This window comes from Cebus imitator, unplaced genomic scaffold, assembly GCF_001604975.1.
Source record: "Cebus imitator isolate Cc_AM_T3 unplaced genomic scaffold, Cebus_imitator-1.0 Scaffold284, whole genome shotgun sequence".
Classification (NCBI taxonomy): Eukaryota; Metazoa; Chordata; class Mammalia; order Primates; family Cebidae; genus Cebus; species Cebus imitator.
In genome coordinates, this window is record NW_016107599.1 from 221,192 (window position 1) to 234,042 (window position 12,851).

The following is a 12,851-nucleotide window of genomic DNA, read 5'->3' on the forward strand; positions in this document are numbered from 1 at the left end:
AGGTGTTTGTTGAATGAGTGAGTCAATCAGACCAAGGAATAATGGAGAACTAATCAATCCATTACACCAACAGAAATGAGATCACCAGATGAGATAAGCACTCAGAAGAAAAGGAAGAGAGAACCTCTCCTAGCCTGCAGGGGAGGGGAGCAGAGAAGGAAGTGATAGCTGGAATGAGATGGGGAAGATCAAAGGCATCTACTAGTGAAAGAAGGAAAGAGGCCTCCAGGTATCCTGGAAGGAGTGTGGAGGGTGGCAGGAGGGAATTCAGTGCATTCTGGGACCCAAAAAAAATCTAGTGTGGCTGGAACAAAAGAGCGCACAGTGGAGAGCAGGGTCGGGGGACTGTTGACAGTAAGTGCTACAGCAGCAGGCAGAGGCCAGACCAAGAGCCACAGAAGAATTCACTCTCAATGCAGAAGGCAGTGCATTGCCTTTCTGGAGGAATTTACTACAAATGCCTTGAACAGCTCAACTCTAGTGAGAAGGATATTCAATTGAAAAGTTCAGAACAACATCCGTGGAAAGTAATTCTGCAGTATGTATCAAGAATCTTAGATGTTTCTCTACTCTGGCAAGCAAATCACATTTTGGAGGATCATCATTAAGAAATTTTTTAAATGCTGTGCATACGAAATTGTCCTTTGTAGTTGCTTTTTAAAATAATTGTAAGGTTTATGAGGCAACTGAGAAACGATCATATATATTGTGGTGCATCCACTGTATATATTACATGCAAAGTTTATGAAAATTTAACACTAGTATGGGAAAATGGAAAATGTTTACATTATCACAAATAGTTAATTATCACAGTTCTGTATATGTGTGTGTTGATTGTTTTAACAATATAAACATATATATACACGTATACATACATATATATGTAAAGAAAGAGAGAAAAATTACTATTTAAAGAAATAAGAAACAACCAATATATGCCTAAAAGAAGCACAAGATTAAGACCCAGTCTACCAAAATTTTAGTCGGCTTTAACTGATAAAAAAGTTAGTGATTATTTTATTTCTAGTTTTCTACAACACTCAAAATTCCACTAGTGGCCTGGCCTTGTTTTGACAGTGAAATATATTTTTGCTTGCTTGTTTTTATAAAGAGAAACTAGGTTGTCTCTGTTTGTGTGTTTTTATAAAAGCCACTTACTGGGATTCCAGGTAATCCAGATGGGCCTTGGGGGCCAGGAGGGCCTTCTTTCCCCTAAAAGATCCAAGACATAAAAACAGCATGAAACCTTTACTGACTTTTCCGGAAGTTAATGACTTCACACAGGACTACATTCATGGGTTGAGGGAGTGAGTGTTTGGTTAGAAGCAAGGGGTGCTTTTGTATCAGCCTCATGGCCTTCTGAGCTGTGTTTCCTCCAAGGCAGTGAAGTTCCCTGGAGCTGAATATAATCACCCCTATTGGTACACACACTGGGACTCATTCTGACCATATTATTAATACACAGGCTCAGGGAAAACTGCCTATTGGAATGCCAATGGGAAGAAGCTATTGGGGTTTTAGAATCCACAAGACCTGAGTCCAGATCCAGCTCTGTATTTGTCCCCAGACTTCCAGAAATTCAAGTTCTCTACCCATACAGCACAGACCTCAGCACCTTGAGATGTGGTGTGTACAGGACTGTACACAGGGGGAGCTGACTAGGGGCATGCATAACAGATGGTTTATTATTTTCATCATTTTTTTCCAGGGTGTTCTACTTATTTTACCAGTAACTTCTCTACTATCTCTTTCCTTGTATTTGAAAATTGTTTTACCAGAATTCACTCATTAATATTTTATTTCCAATTTAGTTCATCAAAGACTTACATAAGTTTCAATCAGGGCTTATAAATTAGCATTATCTAATCAGTACCCTAATTCCCACCATAGTGAATATTATCATATCACCCTGTGTCTCTACCATGAGTAGGTCTGACAACTTTATAATTTCCTACTAGTGTTTATTGGGAGATAAGATACGGATGTCAAGTTTTACATTCTAATTCACATGCCACACAAAATGAGGTATTCTTAAACTTTAGGCCAATGCACAATAATAAGCATGATATAACAAAATATTCACCCCTCCCCACATCACAACACCTACAAACACATCAGAAAATTAAGTGGAGATTTTTGGTCAACCTGTGACGAAGATGGAGATATTATCAGAGATTTTTAAATATTGATAATGGAGCATCTTGGGTTCTCTCCTGGATGCCTATTGTTTCAAATACCCTAGTGTGGAAACACCGGTAATCTAGGACTGGGGTCAGCAAAGTCCAACCCACTGCTAAATTTGTTAAATAAAGTTTTATCATAACACAGTTACACCCATCGGTGTGCATGTTGTCTATGGCTAATTTTGCATTAAAATATTTGCTAATTGGTTCTTTATGGAAAAAGTTTGCCAAGTACTATATTAGATCATTCTTTTTAAACTCAGGTGAGGAAGGCATGGTCCCATAATAAGAATGTGGCAGATCTAGGAAAGAATTCTGCCTCTGACTCCCTGTTAAGTCTTCTTGGCATCACTAGACTCTTATTTATTTAGAAAGAAATTCCATTGGCAGAGAGGCTGAAAATTACAACATGGTAGACTCTTAAACAACTTCCACTGACCAACCCCCATTATAAACCAGCCTCTCCACGCTCTCCAAAAACCCATGCCTCGTCACAGCACTGCAGTACATCCTTGCCTGCAGTCCACTCTTGCTTTTCTGTTCCACTCACTTTTCTGTGAGGTGAAGGCTTGCAAGAAGTCAGTGTGCTTGTCCCCAAGCCTGTTTGCATCAGTTATTTGTGATGGAAATCATACAATTTAATTGTTGATTAAACAATCCGGTATAATTTAGGCAGGAAAAAAGAATAAACTTTTTATGCAAGCTATGGTAGGATTTTGAAAACACTAGCCAAAAGTGAGTCATTCACCACCCATCATCTAAATTGATACAGCTATAAAAGGTTAGGAAAGCTACAAAAGACTAGGAAAATAATCCTAACAATCTAGAACTCAACATTCATATTGTCACACATACGTTGTTATATTCTCAAACCAATTTTCAAAAAGTAACAAAAAGTGATCAGTGGATGCACTTTTTACATGACTGACGACAAAAGACTCCATTCATTACCCAAAATCAAAGTAAAAGCCTTTATCCTATGTCAAAAAGACTGCCAAAGGTTTGTCTTTTAGTTCAAAATATAACAGAACTAAGGTTTCTGTGTATGTATCTTTTTATTATAATTATGCCCCATTTAACTTTCAAAAATTACTTCTGGGACTGGGTGTGGTGGCTCGTGCCTGTAATCCTGGCACGTTGGGAGACTGAGGCGGTAGGATCACAAGGTCAAGACATTGAGACCGTCCTGGCCAACATGGTGAAACCCCATCTCTACTAAAAATACAAAAAATTAGCTGGGTGGGGTGGCACCCCACCTCGAGAGGCTGAGGCAGGAGAATCACCTGAACCCATGAGTCAGAGGTTGCGGTGAGCCAAGATTGTGCCACTGCACTCCAGCCTGGTGATAGAGCAAGACTCCATCTCAAAAAAAAAAAAAAAAATTACTTTTATTGGCTGGGTGTGGTGGCTCATGCCTGTTAATCCCAGCACTTTGGGAGGCCGAGGCAGTCGGATCACTTAAGGTCTAAGACCAGCCTGGGCAACATGGTGAAACCCCATTTCTACCAAAAATACAAAAATTAGTTGGAAATCACTTGAACCCAGGAGACAGAGGTTGTAGTGAGCAGAGATCGTGTCCCTGCACTCCAGCCTGGACAACAAGAGTGAGACTCTGTCTCAAAAGGAAAAGAAAAAAAAAATTACTTCCATTTTATGACCATCAGTACTCTCTGGGCAAAGAAAACTTCCACTATATTCTAGTTTGACGGTTAGGGCAAATTTCAGCACCATGGACAGCTTCAAGGGCTACCATAAGCTGAGGAGTGGTCCCGTGACAGAATCAAAGGCTTATTTAACACAGTTTAATTCCTAGGAATGTAATAGTTTTATGTCCTGGATCCACATCTTATTATTTTCAGGCAAACAATCCGTTTGTTTTTATCAGGGAAATCATTTGCATACGGAGTCACACTCTGTCGCCCAGGCTAGAGTGCAGTGGCACAATCTCAGCTCCCTGTAGTCTCTGCCTCTCTGCTTCAAGTGATTCTCCTGCTTTGGCTTCCCGAGTAGCTGGGAATCAGGCACGTGCCACCACGCCCAGCTAAGTTTTGTAGTTTTAGTAGAGAGGGGGTTTCATCATGTTGCCTAGGCTGATCTGAAACTCCTGAACTCAGGTGATTTGCCAACCTTGGCCTCCGAAAGTACTGGAATTATACTCATGATCAACTGTGCCCAACCCAGTACATTTTATATTTTATTTATCCTGGGACTTCTAGATGGGTGGCTTCAAAAGGATTGACCAGATGAGGATCCTAAACAGAGCCATGGGGCTGTGATTTTTCAGTCTCAACATCCCTCTGGCTGCCCAGACCACATATGCAGTGGGTCAGTGTGGAATAGCAGAAGGAGAACTGATCTGAGAAATCTTAAATTGGCTTAACTCCCAACTTGGACACTAATTTCCTGTATGACTTTGACCAAATGACATAACCCCATGGGATGCTGACCTCCTCCTTTGACATGAAGAAAGTCTTCCTAAGTAATAATGTCCTTTGCACATGCCCTTTGCACAGAACTCCAGAGATACCAGGGTAGGGCTGGCCTGCTTGCTAGCTGGCCTTGAAATATAATGGTGACATTCCTGTGGCCTAGGGATTGCACCTGGCTCTCACATTCTTTTCCTCACTGTGTGACCCTGAACTGGCCATTTCACTTCTCCAATTCCTACTCTCCATATTTGTAAAATGGAGATAATGATTCATGGCCTTTCTAACATATAGGGCTAAAGGTGGAAGGGGTGTCAGATGAGATAAGGAATTTTTATGTACCGTGTATTCATTTACATGCCATGCATATATTGGCTACTAACATAATACCTACTAAACTGTGGTTCACCCTTTATGGCATTGAAACCAAGAGTGGTTCTGGCAGCTTCATGAAATGAAATCTGGATTTTGAGAAAAGTTTTGGGTTCAAATGCCAACTCCACTAGTTGTGGTTTGGGATCCTTGACTAGTGACTTATTTTTAATTCGACTCTCCTCTTTTGAACAGTTGGGGTAACAATGGTGGCCTCTTGCCTGACATTCACCTGGTACATACCATAGTCCTAGGTGAGTTAGCTCTCTTCCATTTCCACTTCCCTGCACCTGCTCAAAATAGAAACCACACTGACAAGAAATTGAGATATGGGGTCTAAATCTAGGACCTATTTGCATTGACGGTTATAAACTAAATTCTGGAAACACAGATCTTCAGATCATTTCAACCAAACCTTTACTCTAGTAGCAAAATAACCAGGGCTCCTACAGAAAGCAAACCCTCTTGCAGTTTCACTGCAAAACTTGTAGTGAACAGAACCTCAAAAACATGTGAGCCACAGGAGACAGACAGGACCAGAGCAGGATTGGTAAACACTTAGGGTTCTGGAAAGGCTAAAGATAGACTACAAACAGATCCCAATCCTTGAGGAACTTACAGGTGACCCTTGGATTCCTGGTGGTCCGGCAGCTCCTGAAATTCCATCGGCCCCCTAAAAAAGACAAGGCAGAAAGCTAGTTTCTTGTGCATCTGGACAGAGGTCATTGGCACCCCCTGCTTTGAATACAAAGCAATTGATATGGTTGCTTATTTGTCCCCTCCAAATCTCATGCTGAAATGTGATTTCCAATATTGGAGGTGGGGCCTGGTGGGATGTGATTGAATCATGGGGACAGATCTCTCATGAATGATTTAGCGCAATCCCCTTGGTGATAAGTCAGCTCCCACTCAGTTAGCTCATGAAAGATCTGGTTGTTTAAAACTCTAGGACCTCCCCTCCTTGGTCACTTGCTCCTGCTCTTGCCATCTGACACACCTAGCCTTCCTCTATGATGAAAGTTCACTGCAGTCTCTTCAGATGTCAAGCAGATGCTGGTACCATGTTTGTACAGCCTACAGACCTGAGCCAATAAAACCTCTTTTCTTTATAAATTATTCAACCTCAAGTATTTCTTTGTAGCCATGTAAAAACAGCCTAATACATCAACACACAGATCTTACATTCTGTGCCCCCTCCTAGCTTCCCGAACCACAGATATTTCAAATGTGCTTCTTCCTCTTCATCAGGCTGAGCTATTCTCTGGGAATACAAGATGTTTGGAAAAGAGCAACCACGTTGTAGGAAAGGCCAATGCATTAGCCAGCCAGTCACCCCTTCGAACACAGTAAATGAACTCGCTTCAGGATGGGCATTTTCAGCTAATAACAAGGAATATTTCAGGACAAAAAGCAAATGAACAACTAGGTTTATCTTCCAGGAGATTAGGAAGGCAATCGCTGTGTCAAGTCAAGGGTGAAGGGATCTACAGATGGATAAATGGAAGAAGACTTCTATGCCAATCAGCAAGCAGCTCAAAGTGAGCTCCAGGCACACTTTTGCCTGAGGCTCTTGCATATGCTGTTTCTTCCCCTTATATTCTAGTCCCCCACATATGCAGAAGCCTCATGCCCTCCCATCCTCCAGGTCTTAGCTCATGTATCAGCATCTCAGTGAAAGGTTTTCTGCCTACCAGACCCAAAATTGAAAGATCTACCCTTCATCATCCCTGCTCTGGGGAGGTCCCTTTCCTGTCTACCTTCCCCCATAGCACCTGCAAACATCTGTCATGCTAGTGTTTATTGATTTCTTATTTATTTTTATCATCTAGCTCTCTCCTTCCACACACCTCCTGCCTTCATGAGGCCAAGAACTACCATTTTATTTCTTTCTTCATTGGAACTAAAACAGCTCCTGGGATATAGTAAGCAATATTCTTGAATAAACAAATGAATTAGAAGTGAACTGGCTGGGTTATGAAGGCAGCAGTTCTTTAGACAAATTCACACATGTGCCTTTTACTAGCTTTGGTTGAGTCATGTAAGATCTCTAAGCTTTAGTTTCCTTAACAGTGAAAGGCTGGAAATTGCACATGTCTTTAGGAAGGGGAGGAGTAATGAGGCAATGCTTATAAGGTGCCAGGTACAGAAGAAAGAGCACTGGTTAAGAGTGCAGCCTCTTAGAGTCAGAGTTCCTGAGCCCACATCCTACTTCTTCACCGAATAGCTGTATAATCATAGGAAAGTTACTTGACCCCTCTGTATCCCAGTTCCTTTGTAAAATGAAGGAAAAGAACAGTGCCTGTCTTATGCGGGTTGTTGAGAAAATGGAATTCATGACACATAAGGGGTTAGCACCAGAGAAATGCTAAGGGCTGTCCAAGAGGAGCTTTCCATGAATGTGTCTATTGTTCACCCCACGACAAGGAATCCTGCAGATATTAACTAAACATGGAAGCATAAATAAGCAAGTTCCCACAGTACTCTATTGATGTCTTTCCAGCAGCCTTTATTTAATTGTTACAAACTTTTATTAAGTGTCTAAATTGTACCAGGTATGAGTCAAATTTTAAAGACATAAAAGTGACTGCATCATGGTCTTAGACCTCAAAGAAATATGATATAACTGTATGACAAACTTCTGGGGAAGGGTGCAGCTGTATTTGTCTCTACTGCTTCTACTACATACGGACCCAGTAAATGTTCACAAAATAAAGGGATAATGATAATATTTTAATGAGTAGCCTAAGGTTCGTGCTTGAATTCAACATCTAGTCAAAGCTAATAAAACAAATCTAAATTGTTCCACATAACTTTAATAAAAAGCTTCTGGCATCCTAGAGTCTGGAAACTTGCCAAGTTGGAATAAAATCCCCTACTGCATATGCGCATGGAGTAACGGTTTTATCTGGAAGAAGGATGCTGACTGAGCACCAGAAAATAAGCACTAAAAGAAAGAGCTTTGTCAGCTCACTACCCATATCCCTGCATATTTCCAACAGGGCCTGACAATTAATAAGTGCTTGAAAACAAGCAACAACAACAAAGAACAAAACTAAAACAACGCATCCATGACCAGAAAGGTTAATTTTCTGCTCTGGAATTGCTTCTGTGTGATTGGCTGGTGAGCCTAAACGGGCGCTGCCTCAGCATCCATTCTCACAGGCAATTAACAGTACAAGACACGACACAAAACAGAAGCTCAGTAAACATCTGCCAAGTGAACTGAAAGCATTAATCAGCTGGAGACAAACAAGCTGGCTTCTGATGATGGTTGTTTCTGAGCCTCCAATTCATCATCTAGCGCGAGAATAAGAAACCAGGAAGCATTTCCTACAGTAGTCACGGAGTTCTAACTTACTGCAATTTCCAGTGAGAAGGGGGTTTTGTTTTCACTGAGAACATGTTAGAGGGTTTGGAACTACCAGGGCGGAGTGGGGATGAGGCGTTAATCCAATGTTCATTTTCTGAGAACCTCAGCTGTTAAGTTGTACAGGGAAGCTAATGTCATCATATAAAACTATTCATGAATAAACTATTTTTAAGTAAAATTAGTTCCTTCTCAAATGCCCCCCTTTGCTTCACTAGTACCTCTCCCTACTACCGATTGTGTCGGCATCATTATCAGTTTCTCTTTTTGCTGATTATCAGATGCTACAAGATCCAATAATATTCATATACAGTGCAAAGCAATGACTGAGTGAAATTATAAACCTTGAAAGAATTGTGGAATTTTGTGAAGTTAAACGACAGCAAACTGATCAATTCCCTACAGTATCCTTCACAAATGTGCACATGGCAGAGTTGGGCCAGGTAAGATGTGAGGCTGAGAAATTAAAAACAAAATTAATTTCAAAGGCACTTCAGAGGAAAATGTGTTGAACATTAAAGACTTAAAGTAGGCTTTCTGGGAAACTGACTAGTGCTTTTGTAGACAATTCACCTTTTTATGAGTTTGCTGTAAAAGTCAACATGAAGTGAAAGATGCCATTTCATGCTTTCATATGATTTTATTGAAAATACTCACTTAAAATGATTTAATTTATTCTACTAATTAACACACAGTTACAACTAGAAGTTGAGCTGTTTAAAAAGAAGACAAAGCAAGCTTAGTTTCATATATTTTAAATTTATACTCCTAACTGAACCTCTTTTCACTATACTTTCTAACAGGGTATTCCCTGTTTGAAGGGAGTTCCTTTTCGGTGGTCTTTCAGTCATTCCAGAAATCCTCTCCTTGCAAGGTCTGGGACAAGGGTCTCATGTAGAACCCATGGGAAATCCCTGGGGACTGACCCTGGGCTTGGCAGGGACAATCATTCCCAGTGCCTGTTGCCATGGCTACCCATGATGGATATGTGGGCTGCAACGGCAGTGGACTCCAATCAGAGGAGGAACATGAGTAATCTATGAGCAGTCTACACTGAAGGGAGAGGGAAATGCTGAGAAGGGCACCAGTCAATATCAAGGCTACAACTACTATAAGAACAGAGAGAACATTTGCTCAGGGGGGCCTAGTGGAGATCATTGAGATAACATTCAGACAGGCTCCCCATAAAATGGGGAAAGCTGCTTACGATTTCTCATTTTCTACCTTCTTTGTTTGACATCATAACCTTGACATATGGGCTTTCTGCCCACTCAAGCTCAATTTGCAAAAAGAAGCAGCAAGTCTGTCTGTCTTTGCCGATGTCCTCCAGTCCCGACATCACTCTAATTACATGGTCCATCAAGCCTACTCCACACCCTCTGCACCTTCCCCCACATGCCTGTGGGACTTGCATTTTTAGGTCATCCCTGCCACCTTTTGGGTATTGGCCCATCCCTTAAAATGAGAGATATGTTCAGTGTCATACCAGGCCTGGTGAGTAGAGGTGTGCATTCAAATGTCAAGGCCCCAAGAGGAAGAGACTAAAGAGGATTACTTACTGGTGGCCCAGGGCTCCCTGGGGTCCCCATGAAACCTGGAACTCCAGGATGACCCTACGAAAACACAAGACACAATTCTTTCAAATGACCGAAAAACACTTTTTAAACTTTGCACAAATATCAAATTTCAGGAAACAATCCAGGATCCACTTTCTAACCCCACTAACAATTTCGGTTAAAGACACTGACAACAAAAGAGACCTCTTTTTATATATCAATAGGTTGAGATACTACCTGACAATATTTATAAAAACAGGTATGTCCTGAAAGTGGATTTGTTTCAAAATAATGTGTGGGCAGGGGGTGTGGAGAAATGGCTGAGGATATAAATGAAAACAAGAGGGGTCATAATAATTGAAAGCTGTTGTGGTCACGTGCTAGGTACAGAAGGGTTCATTTTATTACAGTCCTTATTCTTTAGATATGCTTGAAGCGTTTCATAATAAAAACATAAAGAAAAATAAATGCACACAGACACAACATACAAAATGGAAATGGTTAGGCTAACTGAATTATGGCCTTCATACTCTGGCAATATTACAGTTATTTTAAGCAAGAGATTTGTTTCTCTATGTGTAGAGGAGTCTGTTGCATATTATAGAATCAGCTGAAAAAGTTATAGAACAAAGCTTGACATCTAGCACTTAGCCTTGTAGAACAATGTTATGAAACCAAACAAACCACCATGAAAGAAATGATTCTCTGCCCTCCGCCTCCAAGCCTTACCACTGAAACCTCAGGCTGCAGCATTCAATGTAGAGTACATTGCCTTTGATAACTCATTCTTATAAGAATAATCCAAATACATTTTGTTTTTCCAAATACAGAAGAGGTTTTAGCTGAGGAGTTCATTCAGACTTTGAGCACAGCTCTCATCTCACTGCCTGTGTGTTGCTCGTTCATGTGCCTCCGCCCTCACTGAACAGCAAGCCCACTGAGGTCAGGAGCTTGCCCATGACTCATTCCAGATTGCAGAGCCAGGTGCAGCGCCTGGCATGGAATTGGCTTACAATGAGCACTGGCTATGAGATGCAGAATAGAGGGAGGAGTAAGGGGGACGGCAGGTAAGACAGGAGAGAAACAAGAACAGGGAAAAGGGTTACAGCAGCAAAGCAGAAGGATAACAGCCATTTCCATTGGCAGGAAGGCTGGTAGAATTGGAATGGGCAGAAATCAGCTGGTCGTACTGGATAGAGGATGATAGGGAGGCCATGCTCAGATCCACAGAGAGAGCAGCAAGCCCTCATTGGTCCCATCCTATAGCACGCTAGGAACAGTGGTCCAGCAAGTCTAGATGTGCACTGGCCAGAGCATGGAGTGTCTGTGAAGCATTTCAGCTAGCACCAAGAGAGCCAGGCAACAGTTACTTGAGAGGATGGGAGGAAAGAAGGGGGAATTTTGTAATGAATAACTACCATTTTGGTGAAAAGAAACAAAGGCAAAATAGTACAGGGAGGAAGGAAGGAAGGAAGGAAGGGAGGGAGGGAGGGAGGGAGGGAGGGAGGGAAGGCGGGCTTCTCAGATAATTCGGGGAGAGAGGAGACTTACAATAAACCAGAGATAACAAGATGAAAACCATGAAAGCTAGATTTTTAAAAATCCTGCTACAGGCAAAGAAGAGACAAGAAATGACATTGTACAGTGGAAGCCGCCTTGGAGAAACAGTGATCCTTCCTTGGGATGAATGGTTCCTTATAGAGTAAATTTTTACCTGATCACCTTTCTGTCCAACCTCACCATCTGCACCACGTTCTCCTTGACTTCCCTTGAAAGGAAAAAAAGAAAAGAAAGAGATTTCACCGGAAATTTTAATAGAGAAACAAAAAGCATTTTATGCATTCATTCATCTATTCATTAATTCCCCAAAACCTCTTATCAATTTCCTGTGGTAGCTCAGGTACGGTGGCAGCAGATAGAAACAGGGCCTAGTTGAGGATGTGTTGATGAAATGGCTTAACTGGGATTTGGGGTATGGGGCTCCAGGAAATGGGGCTGGGGAGGTAGGCAGGGCTCATTTCTTTGAGAGCCTTGCATGTCAACATCTGATGTTAGAGTTAGTTGTAGGCATTGGAAACCATTAAAAAGATATGTAATTGTCCTAGGTTCTAGCTGTGGGTGTAATGTGGGATATGCTAGTGGTACAGGCTATAGAAAAAAGGGTCAGTTAGAAGAAAGGGGTGTTCCAGGTGTGGCAGGAAAAGAGGCAGAATAAACCCAGGGTCTGCAGGCCTTGCAGAAGGGGTGTGAGGGTAAGGGAGAAGGAGAAGTTTAGATGGTGGCAGGCAAGAGCAGCAGTACAACACAGGAAGCTTTGGAAGAATTTATCCAGACATAAGATTCTTGCTCCCTCCCTTACTAGCTGTGAGACTTCGAGGAGTTTTGTAACCTACCTACAAGAACAAGAAAATAATGATGCCTATCCCATGAAATGTTAGAGAATAAAATAATAGATGGGAAACAGCACAGAGGCCAGAACACAGTAAAAGCTCAATAAATCTTAGTTATCATTATTATCTTTATTATTTTGCATTTTAATTCTGGCTTTGCCACTTGCTAACTGTGTGTCATTGGACAAGATACTTAAACTCTCTGTCTTCTTCCAAAATGAGAATGATAAAATAATATCTTTGTCATGGGGTTACTGTGAGAGTTAAATGACCTAAAATATACAAAGTGCTTAGTCTTAGGATGGGATGTGTGTTTGCCCTCAATAAACATTAGCTATCAGGATTCCGCAGGTCATTATCACCATGATGATCACCATGATCATTACCAGCACCATCATTATTATTCCATCACCATCATGACCACAGCCACTGTCACAAGAGCTGTATCATCACTGTCACCACCATCACCATCATCATCCTCATCTTCACTATCATGATCACTGTCATTGTCTGCATAATGATCACCACCACCACTACTGTGATCATAACCATCATCC

At 41.4% G+C, this 12,851-nt stretch overlaps 1 protein-coding gene across 1 annotated transcript in view; it reads right to left on the reverse strand.

Moving 5' to 3' along the window:
- The window catches only part of COL22A1 (collagen type XXII alpha 1 chain), a 320,119-nt gene that overhangs the window by 38,795 nt on the left and 268,473 nt on the right, over nt 1-12,851 (reverse strand). The window contains exons 47-50 of the mRNA XM_017501684.2: nt 11,619-11,672; nt 9,908-9,961; nt 5,601-5,654; nt 1,159-1,212 (exon numbers count right to left, since the gene is read on the reverse strand). Coding sequence (XP_017357173.1) covers nt 1,159-1,212; nt 5,601-5,654; nt 9,908-9,961; nt 11,619-11,672 — 216 coding nt within the window. The remainder of the gene's footprint in view (nt 1-1,158; nt 1,213-5,600; nt 5,655-9,907; nt 9,962-11,618; nt 11,673-12,851) is intronic.